Here is a 10,846-nt window from a genome sequence, read left to right on the forward strand (position 1 = left end):
TCCTCCTCCTCCGAGTCCGTATCTGTGGTCAAAGCGGGTGGGAAGAGCATTACATGAAAGAATGGGGGTTTGGGGTTTTTTGGGGTGGGGTTTTTTTAGGGGGGTGCTTTGGTGCGTTTCTTTGTGAAGAGGCTGTAAACCAGGAGGGGAAAGCGGCTGCGGGAGGGGCTGTGTCCCACCGTTTTCCACCCCTGCCAGGCCCCTCCATCACAAGTCTCGGGCTCAGCAAGTGGGAGCTGAATAGACACAGAAATGGGTATTTCCTTCTTTCAGTCAGAAATAGACACTCTCCACCTAGGCCAAAGGACTCCTCTCCTCCCTTCAGACAAGATCCAAGGAGCGTTTTTAGCTTAGGAGCAGAAAACTGACATAGATGTTTCTGCTAAGAAGATGTCCACCAAAGGCGCCACAACGCCAACAACCAGGCCATCGACCTGAATGAGCCTTAACCATGGTTATGCTCAACACACTTGACCTAAATCTCCTTTTCGAAACGAACCAACTCTCCCAGAGGGTTTTCAACATGGGCAGCCAGCGTGAGCCCAGCTGCCAAGCGGGCAACACGTCTAACTCCTATCACACCACCCCAGACACTCTGTGGTGTGCAATATAAAGTACACCAAAATGGAGCAGGGACCAAGCCGCTCCTTGGTCTGCGAAAGGTGGCTTTACAAAGCTGCCATGTCCCGTGAACGGTGAGAAGTTATCCAGTGGTCCCCTCTGGCATCTGATGAGTGGAACAAGAGGTATACGGTACCCCTGGACGCAATAAAAGCAGGTATGACTTGTCACCTCCTGGCTCATGAACGCCCCATCAGCTCCACAACATCACAAACATTGCAACGGGGACCATTCCAGCCTGTGAGCAGCAGCAGATGCTCTCTAGTGTCAGCCCAGGCTGGGCATCACTCCCCACCTCCACTGCGTTGGTTGTGGAGAGGAAGAAACGAAGGACAGCAAATCTAGGAGGCCTAAAGCCCAAATACACAAGTGATTTTGGGCATCTGACTTCTGTTAAAATCTGTGGGAATAGGATGCTCAGCTCGCCCTTTGGACCTATGCCCAAGGTTTTCAGGACTCCCGCTAGAAAATCATGAGGTTAGGAGGCAGAAGGACCTGGCGCCGATCCCACTTCTCCTCCTCCACAAGAGCAGCCCACCAGTCATGGGAGGTGCTGCCATATGTTCAACCTGCCTCCCCAAATCCATCATGCTTGGGTGACCAAGTGACAGGCTAACGCCCTTTCCACAGCTGAAAAACCACACACCAAAGCTGAGCCATTTCAGTCGGTTCCTCAGAAACAACGATCCCCCTGCGCTGAGATCTGTGTGGTGAAGGGGCACATTCCTACACCAGGAGACTTGCTGGAGAGGAGAGGTGAGAAACAGCAGCTCTCTTAGGTCTGGGAGGGAGTTTTTGTTCATGAAACCACAGTACCAAGTGCAAGGGCACTGCAAAAGCGCCTTCTGCCACAAGCCAAGGCTTTTAGCTCCAGCAACAGCCCATGCCTCGTCTCCCATCGTCTCCCCATTAGCTCCAGAGCTCCCAGTTTAGGAGCCGTGCATCTGTTCCCTGGGAGTGAAGCATGCTCAAGAGCAGAACTGTTGGGTGGTGTGTACAGCACAACCAGCCAAACACTGTGTTCAAGTCCAGTGAACACAATGGCTCCTATTTTGCCACGGAAATGGCTAATTTCATGCCAAACATTTGTTCAGTTGGAGAATGACTAGCTCATCATCTTCCCCATTAGTGAAATTTCTAAACCTGTGTTGCACCGAGAGATACATTTGTTATGCATACAAACACCCCATAAGGGTTTTAACATGGGACTTAAATAGCTGCAAGCAAAGGAAAAGATGCGTATGCAAGTGAGCTTAGACAATTATACAACCAGTCCTCAGACCATAAATTTCAAGTCCCTCACATGCTCTCTGCCCCACTGTCTGCCTTAACCATTAAAACCTCTTCTACCTCTGGTTCTACTCTCTTCCTGACACTATCTGCAATTGAGATTTTTCCTTCTGTAACAGGGGTCCCTAGCTCTGCTCAGCTGTAGGAACCTTTGCCTCAGGTGCACTTTGGGTTCAGAAATGGCCATCGGTACACAGAATGCCGGGGTGGAGATGAACACTGATGAGACAGATTGGAAGGCTGAGCACAATCAGCCAGGAACCAAGCCACGACACCAAAGAGTAGGAAGATGCTAATGGAGCATCACTGCCCCCTGGCAGGCTTTGCCTTCTCCAGCTGACTCCATGGCATAATCCTAGAGTCAATCCCACCCAATTCAACAAGGGCTTCAAAAGTCAACCGTTAACCACCTCCTGGAGCAGAGGCTATGAGTACTCGTCTGACAGGTAGAAGGAGAGTGTCTACTCCCACCAAAAGCAAGAACGTGGGTCACTTTCTTTTTTAAAGCATTTTTCCCCACTGACAATCAGTACAACACAAGCCAGGAAGAGATGCACTGATATTGGATACCTCTTGGACAGCAAGTTGTATGGACAACTCATGCTGACCCCAAAGATGCAGCAGCATTGATTAGCCAGGAAGGAGGTCTCCTTTCACTCTTGAGTAAAACCAGACCCATCACCAAGACCCCTTCCAAGAGGCCAGAAACCCCCACAAGCCCCTATAATAGATTACACTGTAAGAAGAGATAAATGAGGCGTTACTTACTATAAGAGTAGCTGCTAACTTCAGATACTGCTGGTGAATGGGAAACCTTGAGCTGATTTTTGACTTTTAACCCCACCTCCATCTTCTTCATTTTGGCAGCCACTTTGTTTTTACCTTCCTTGGTGGTTTTCAGTGACAGGCCCAGGTTCTTGGCCAGGCTCTTCTTCTCCTCCTTGCTCGGCAGAGCCTCATGGGGTGGGAGGTACCTGCTGCCACCTCCACTAGTTTTTGGCTTTCCCCCAGAGCTGTCAGCAAACTTGAAGGGGGATTTGAGCTTGTCCTGTTTGGTGAGCGACAGAGCCTTGTCAAGCTTGCTGGCCAGCTGCTCCTGGTCCGATGGCACCTTCTTCTTTTTGAGCTTTAACTGCCGAGGTGAAAGGAAGAGACATAGGTGAATACAGAGCAGATATCATGGCAGACCTGAGGGATTTTACTAGCCCTCGTTAACAGTCTCTCATGCACGCTAGCTAATAAGGCCTCAAAACGATGGTCTTAAGCCCCAGTTGCCATAACCCATGATGGCGCTATGGAGGAAGAGGAATGACAGCAAACAGCACAGCTTTACCATTACCGAAAACTACAAAATTGCAAGATTAACTTAAAAAAACCTGAATTTTCTTCCAAAAGAAACATGTTTGTAGAACAACTTGTTTTGGAGTTCTTTTTTCTCAACACCTTCTGGTTTTTAGGATATATTTGGATTGGTTTTACAAGCTTTTCTCTAAATCACGAGGATTAAAAATCTTCTTTACCCAAAACCCCAGCCAAATAAATACGGATTTCCACATAATCAACCAGCTCCAGAGGCTGGGATGCCAAAAAGACCCAAATACCTCTCAGCAGGAGCATCAGCACCACTGCATTACAGCCAGCGCTGTTACACCCTTTTCAGTATTTCCTTGCTTCTTGAAAAAAGCAAATATACTTTACATGTGCTACAGCTAGATAACAGCAGCTGTAACTCAGTACTTTGCCTGTATGCATTCTGGATTTCATCAGCAGCTTAAAGCTCCAGTAAATATCTCATTGCCTCCACAGGAGCAGAAGAAAACCCTGCATTTAAAATAGCGAGGTTGTGCTCCCTCCCTTTCCTCCCTCGCTTCGGGAAGTCCATTCCCCTCCGCTATCTCGACAGGCAAAGGGGTAAGACAAGCACTGCTCTGGATTCAAAGCGAGTGCAACACTGCAACGCTCTGGCTGGCTTGAAGGCGCTTGCCTCTCTGCTGCCTACCAAAGAGGTCCAACCTCCGAGAGCCAACGTTAGCCTTTGCAAACACCCCTCCGCTGCACAGACAGTCGTCTCATGAAGAGCTTCTAAACCCACGTGAACTGAGAGCAGACGCCCTGAGATCAGGAGTTATCCAGCACAAGTCAACGCTAACAAAGCAGGAAAGAGATCTGCTTTTGGCCCATGGCGCCATATTCCCCATGAGGGCACTGACCTCATTTGAGAAGCTGGGAGCTGCATCGTGCTCTTCCCAGCTCTGGTTCCTCCCTTTCATCTTGCCACTGCTGCTCTCCACATCCTCGTCCTCCTCCGGGAGGGCCCCTTTGTGCCTCTTCTTCATGCCCTCGCCAGTCTCAGAGTCTTCGGAGAGCAACAAAGACTTGCTCAGTCTGCAAGCCAAGCACAGGATGGGTCAAGGTGGAGGGCTTTCCTCCCTGTGGTACCCACCAAGCTCAAAAGTGAGGTTAAATGCCTCCTAGGACAGTGGGGATCCTCAGCGGGAGCCAAGTCCACTGTGAAGCAACAGCAGTTTGGACAAGGTTTTCCACCAAACAGGAGAGCCAGAGAGCCCTTCTTGCACGCTCTTGGCCACCAGCACAGATGAGGGTGCCTGAAATCAGAGACCTAAAAGGCGGTCTCTGAAAGGAAGTATTTGGTGTCTTGAGTGCCTGAAAGGCACCAAAAAGTGCCTGATTTGGTACAGATCAGCAGAGGGAAGGATAGACACCTGAACTGGCCCTGTACCTCTACTTTCATGGACTCTGTAGGTGCAGAGAGAGATTCCCGAGGCCCAGGGAGGTACCTCACTGCCCAGAGACTTGCTCTGGTTGCTTGGGTGTGAGCAAGGAGGTGGTAAGGAACTGTCACACATGGTGGCACAGGCGGACAAGGCCACGGCAGGGACTGGCTCGCTCAAAGGACAGGCAATCTGCTTTACAAGCCCAGACCCTCTGTGAGAGGCATTTGTGATCTGCGTCTTCAGTCTCGCTTCAGGATTTGGGGGGAAAGGAGAGGGTAAATAATTAATTAAAAAAAACACAAAAAATAAAGTGTGTGAGACTATAAACACATCTTTCACTGCTCCCCAGCTGTCTCCAGAAACTAACTGATGGATGGAGAGATCAGTCAACACCTAAAGACCTCTAGAAGCCTCCACTAAAAGCTCTCGTGCCCTCTCCTTCACACTACCTGCCGGCTGAGAACATACCACCACCATAAAGCCATTGACACAGGGCAGCCTCCTCAGCTTCCAGGCATTTCCCCACCCCTCCGTCCTCTCCGCTGACCTCCGCAGACATCTAAACCAACACCTCAGGCCCTGGACACTGCCTGAGGGTGCATCTCCATCTCCCACACTAGGCTCCTCAAGCATTTCTGCAACACGGGAACATGCACACGCAACACGCTCATGCATGCACACATGCACAACTCCAGCCACCTCTGGACACCTCCAGCCTGTCTAGCCATCCAAACAAGAGGAGCAAAACGCAGAGTCACCGAGAGGACAGATTTTCAGAAGCACATGGGTCAGTGGGAGCTGGGCACCTGAATCTAAGTTGTAGTCTTGAAAGAACATTTGCAAAAATACATAGCAGGCAGGGAGGCAGCTTGGAGGTGCCTTCCCACTGGAGAGACTTGGCCATCCCTGAACAGTTAGATGGCCAATGGTGGTGAGATCCAGGCATCCAAGAGCATCTGGACTTGCAAAAGGGAAAAAAGCAGAAGAGGGAATGATTCAGAAAGAGGTCAGGCGAAACCAACTCCCACTGATGAAGGGAAACAGGAGATGAAGACAGCAGAAACACAACAGAAAAGCCCTATGAAGTAGACAACCTGGAACAGCCCTGCAATTAGCTCTACAGCACCCGCTTCCACCGTCCGCTCTCCTGAAAGCACACGAGGACGCACTCCCTGACAGCAAGGGCTCACCTACAGGTCCCTGCCCAGCCAGTTGCTCCGCATCACCTCACCGCTGCTCAACTCAGCCTGTCCTACCTGCACCCAACACCACAGACACGTGCTCTACCAGCGGGGAGGGAGGAGGCCGGCACCATATTCCCACTGTAAGGACACACTCACGTTAAACGCACACGCTTCCACAACACCACTGCTGCCAGAGACCGGCCTGCCAACACAACGCCACGGCGAGACCCCACTGCATCCGAGATGCTCTCCCCACGTAAGACCCTGATGCAGCGACCCTGCCATTTTCCCGTCTTCCCCAAATTCCAGCCTTACTTTCCACTCTTGCTGTCACTCTTCCCTCTCTCCTTAATGGGTGACAGAGCGCTTGATCCAAGTTTCCTCTTCCTGGGCCTTCCAGGGCCTCTTCTCGCCAAGCTTCTACTTTTCTCGTCATGCTTTTCCCTTTAAAAAAACCACACGCTTCACTGTTAACCAAGGCAACAACAACAAAAAAAAAAAGGCAAAGGAAAAAAAAAAAAAAAGCAAAATCAAATTTTGCAACCAAAAAGCAAAACAAACAGGAAAAAAAAAATAAAGCAAATAAATCCAAAAAAGAAGAAAAAGGGAAAAAAAATTAAAAGAAAGCAAGCAAGAACGGGAGCCAACCCAGAACCTTCGCCTGTCACCAAACTGCTAAACTGAGCTGCTGAAGCCAAGGTTGTCTCTAATACGGTCTCCCGGCTGCATTCACCAGTGATCAGGTTGTCGTGTCACATAGCCTAGGAGTGTGCTGTGCAAAGCTCTGGCGGGCCGTACCAGGAGGAGAGGAGAGGAAACAGGGAGGGATGGAGAGCTGTTTTCTCTCCCGGACCAAGAGGCAGTGAAAGTGCCCAGCTGGAAAAAAAAAAAACAACAAAACAACCGAGTGAGCACCCTGCCACTTACTCGGAGACCCTGCGGCGCTGCAGCTTCACCAGCTCCCGCTGCTTCTCCTTGTACCGCCGCTGCAGCTCCGCCAGCCTCATCCTGTAGTCCAGCTCCATCGCATCCATGTTCTCGATGGCCGATTTGATGGAGTACATCTAGGGTGGGGAGGCAAGAGGGGGCGAGAAGGTCAGAACATGTCCAGGCCCCCACCTAGACCGGGGTGGTGCATGTCGGGGTGCCCTTGCAATGGCCAAGAGCTGCAGCCTGGCAGCCAAGCCCTCCATGCTTACAGCGGAGCAGAGCACCCTCGCCCACAACAAGCACAGTCCTAGAGCAGTACCCGAGCAAAACGAGCCAAGCAAAGATGTTCTGGGGCTTATGCACGGGATGGTATTAGCTCTGAGGGAAAGCAGCCCTGGGAAAGAACCTGCAGGATAAAATAGACTCATGGAGTCTCTTTTCCCCTATTAAAAAAGACAGATCAAAATATTCCCTGTCTTGGAACACTTACTTGCACAGTACAAAATAATTTGTCAGCCGCTCCCATGGGGAAGTCAGCAAAGAAAAAACAAGGAAAAACCCTCCTGCCCCTATCTTTATTTATCCCCCCCGCTCTGCCAAAGCAGTAACATACAAGTTCCTGCTGGCTTTGTATTACAAAACACCACTTCTAGGGCTGCCGAGGGTCCTGCTGAGATCAATGGTGTTGATTCACAAACAAAGGAGGAAACAAAATCGCACCACGCTGACTCCCGCGCAGCGACGAACGAACGCGACGTGAGGGAAGTGCCGGCTCGCTTTGCTGAATGCCGAAGGGCAACACAAGCCGGGTGGCAAACTGCGGCTGGACGAGCAAGCTGCGGCGAGTGGATGCACTGTGGCTTTTCAGGCTCAACCACGCTAACAGCTACTTACGGGTTCATCTTTCTTCTGCATCCAGCTGTACTTTTTGTTGGGATTCAGCTCTCGAGGCAGCCGGATGGTTTTCAGACTTTCCATAAAGGGGGTGGAAAGTACTTCCATGAGCATGTGGGTGCTGGCAGCCAGCAAACTCTCCAGCGTTGGCCGGACAGGGAAACTCTCTGGACCTGCTCAGGACAGAAAAAAAAAAAAAGCTATAGAAGTTCACTCTCCACAACTGCTCCTCCAGCAGGCACAAGGAGAAGCTGATGCCCCTTGCTGGACCATGGCAGCTCAAGGAGCCTCCCAGCCACCCTTGGCCCCAACTTGAGATCTCCTGTTGTACCCAGCCATGGTGCAACTGGCAGTTCCCATCACGTCTCGTCTCAGGAAGTTACTGGAAGGTGAGATCTTTTCAGGACCTGCCAAGCTCTTGGAAAGCATCATTTGGAGCTACTGGGGCCTCTTGTGCCAAACCCCGACAGACTGTAGACTCAGTGCCTGCCAGAAGGGTGTTACCCTGGCAGCTCTCGGCAAGTGGGGCTCCGTTTCCGCTACGCATACCACAAACTGTCTAGACATGGCAAGGGCCTTTGGAGGGGGAGAGCAGTACAAAAGCCACACGTAGCTCAGCCTACTGCAACAAAACCCCTGCTCCAACCCCATCCAAAGTACCAGCCGCTCCTTCGATTCAGGGCAATGTTCTCCTTGCTGCCTGGTTGAGGTTCTAAGAGATGCCCGCTCTGCTCCTCTGCCCTCGCAGAATGCGCCGGGGCTGTACGCGGAGAGACCCAACCTGGCCCAAGGCTGGCCAGACAGCGCACTCACAACTTACTTTGCATTTCTTGCTTCCTTTTCTCCAGCTCCATCTCTGCAATTTCACTCAGCAAAGTGATCCCTTGCAGGAAGGAGTGCTCCAAGGCCTGGTCAGGTAACACCTCTACCTTCATCTGGGACGGAGTGATGCTGGCGGTAGTCAACAAGGAACAAGCCTGAGGCATTTCTGTGGCAGCCACCAAAGCATTCATCCCAGCCAGCGGGTCGCCCGGCTTGATGTCCAGAGCTGGGATTTGGCAAGAGATTGCCTCTTCCGTGTAGGAAGGGATCTCTGGCCCCTGCTCCCCCTCCTCAGGGGGCAGGTTGGGAAACTCCCTCCCCCGGGGCACATCGGTGCTCTGCAGATCCATGGCTACAGAGGCCTCCTCCCGCTGGGACGTTAAGTCCATCTCAGACGGCTCATTCTCTGTGTGCACAAGCGAACCGTCATAGTCCATGTGCACGGAGCAGGTTTCTGCTCCATTCCCGGTCTCCGCCTGAGCCTCTGCTTCTGCAGGGCAGGCCACAACCTGATAAGGAGGTGGGCAGCTCTGGAGGTCTTCCTGGTCCTGCTCCATAGCACTCAGGGCTTCGCCTTGATGCAAGAGGAGATTGCAATTGTCCACGTTCTGCACTGGGACGGCTGCGGAGGTGGCAATGTTCAGAGTCCCCATGTCCTGTTCACAGATGCCTTCTTGGCTTTCTTCCATCTGCACCTCTGATTTCACCCTCTCTTCCAAGGACTCCTCTTCTGCTGCTGCTTGGATGGGCTCTAGCATTTTGGACGGAGACAGGTGGATGGGCTTGACCTCTGGGGAAAGCTCCATGTGCTCAGAGCCTTCAGCAGGCAGTGGGACATCAGGAGCCAGGCCATCCGCATCAGATGCTGCGGTGGGCTGGAGGAGGTAGGGATAGTGTCTTCCGAAGGAGGGAGGAAGGGACTGGAATGGATATCCTGGGGGGATCTCTGCAAGACATCAGAAGGGACAGGCGGTGTATTGGCTGGGTCTCCAAAACACCGCTCTCGCTAAGGGACAGAGATGGGTTCCCCTCATCTCTAGCCTCTTCCTATTATCAAGCAGTAGCTGCTTTGGGCACCTCTCTCCTGGCCAAGCTGCCACAGGCATCAGCACCCCAGAGGTCCCTTCTGCACCTTTCCAGCACTCTCCTGCAACTGGAGACAGATCTGCCTCCTGCATCCTTCTCCCAACTGAGACTCCAGCTGTGGAGGAACCAACCCAGGCTCGACCCAAGGGAAGAAGACAGCCTACAGCCCCAGGTGTCCCTAAGACTCAGGCATACATCCAAGTCCATCGCACCACCCTTGGTCCTTGCCCCTCCCCTGCCTTTTAGAGGAGCTACATGGTTTTCTCTAGGGGAAGGGATGGAAGCAGGAAAGAGCCAAGGAGAAATAGGGAGGCAGGCACAAACACAACGGGACTCTGCCAAAGCAGGGCTCTCTTACCTGGAAACAAGGCCTGATATGGACCAGCAGCCTCTTTTTCCAGCTCCAGGTCTTTCTTCTCCACGGTCTCGGGTGCCTCTTCTTTTGGAGGGATGGCAGGGGCAGGGGGCGGAGAGGCGGGGGGCGGGCTGGAAGGATGGGAGCTGGGGGTGGCGGGGTAGGAGTAGGCTGGCTGCGAAGGTGGCTCCTCCATCTTTTGGATCACCTCAGCTTTGAGCACAGACACGGGTGAGGCCCTGGGAGAGAGGGGAGGTGGACTCACAGCCTTGCTGTAGGACGTGGAGGCGCTGGGAGACAGCACGGGTGGTTTTCGGTGCACCAGTCCCGGGGCAGAGGAGGAAAGGCCTGATTTGGCACTGTCCAGGCTCCGTTTCGTCACCTTCTCTTCCATATCTGCACGCTGCTCATTCGCCTTCAACCTCTCCTGCGACAACGACAGAGCAAACCTCAGCATGACATCTCTACCTGCTCCTGGAAAGCACAGACCTACCATCAAACAAGACCACGGTCTTACCAAATATGCACTGGAATACAACCCACATTCCCCAGTGCAACACCATTTTAAAACCAATCTGATGGAGGGTGATGCTAATCTGTGATAGCTTTCTTTACAAATTCCCACCTCCAGGAGTCATGTGAAGTGTGTCTCAGCTTTCACTTGCAACCAAAGCAAACCATTTCTATTTCTAAGTCTCCAGCCTAGCAAGCACACATGTAAAACGAAGGCTGAAAACCAGGCGACTGCTATAAAAATTAAATGGGTGTAAAACACTCAAATGAAAGCTCATGACTTCCAAAATCATTTGGTGAATGGGAGCTAGCTCCAGGATGCAGCGTGACTGCTGCCAGTATTGCAGCTGCTTCTCTGAACTGGTCAGGAGGTTTGTTTGGAGGTGACCAGGGATGAAACCGCCCCACTAAACAGA

At 52.0% G+C, this 10,846-nt stretch overlaps 1 protein-coding gene across 1 annotated transcript in view; it reads right to left on the reverse strand.

The window, feature by feature from the left end:
- TNRC18 (trinucleotide repeat containing 18) overlaps window positions 1–10,846 on the reverse strand; it is a gene marked incomplete at its 5' end in the record, with an annotated part of 38,012 nt that overhangs the window by 19,571 nt on the left and 7,595 nt on the right. Inside the window, 8 exons of the mRNA XM_009890065.1 lie at window positions 2,105–2,130; window positions 2,680–3,043; window positions 4,122–4,296; window positions 6,146–6,274; window positions 6,758–6,894; window positions 7,655–7,830; window positions 8,475–9,422; window positions 9,921–10,344. Coding sequence (XP_009888367.1) covers window positions 2,105–2,130; window positions 2,680–3,043; window positions 4,122–4,296; window positions 6,146–6,274; window positions 6,758–6,894; window positions 7,655–7,830; window positions 8,475–9,422; window positions 9,921–10,344 — 2,379 coding nt within the window. The remainder of the gene's footprint in view (window positions 1–2,104; window positions 2,131–2,679; window positions 3,044–4,121; window positions 4,297–6,145; window positions 6,275–6,757; window positions 6,895–7,654; window positions 7,831–8,474; window positions 9,423–9,920; window positions 10,345–10,846) is intronic.

Source organism: Charadrius vociferus, unplaced genomic scaffold (assembly GCF_000708025.1).
Source record: "Charadrius vociferus isolate BGI_N301 unplaced genomic scaffold, ASM70802v2 scaffold18, whole genome shotgun sequence".
In the NCBI taxonomy this organism is placed as follows: domain Eukaryota; kingdom Metazoa; phylum Chordata; class Aves; order Charadriiformes; family Charadriidae; genus Charadrius; species Charadrius vociferus.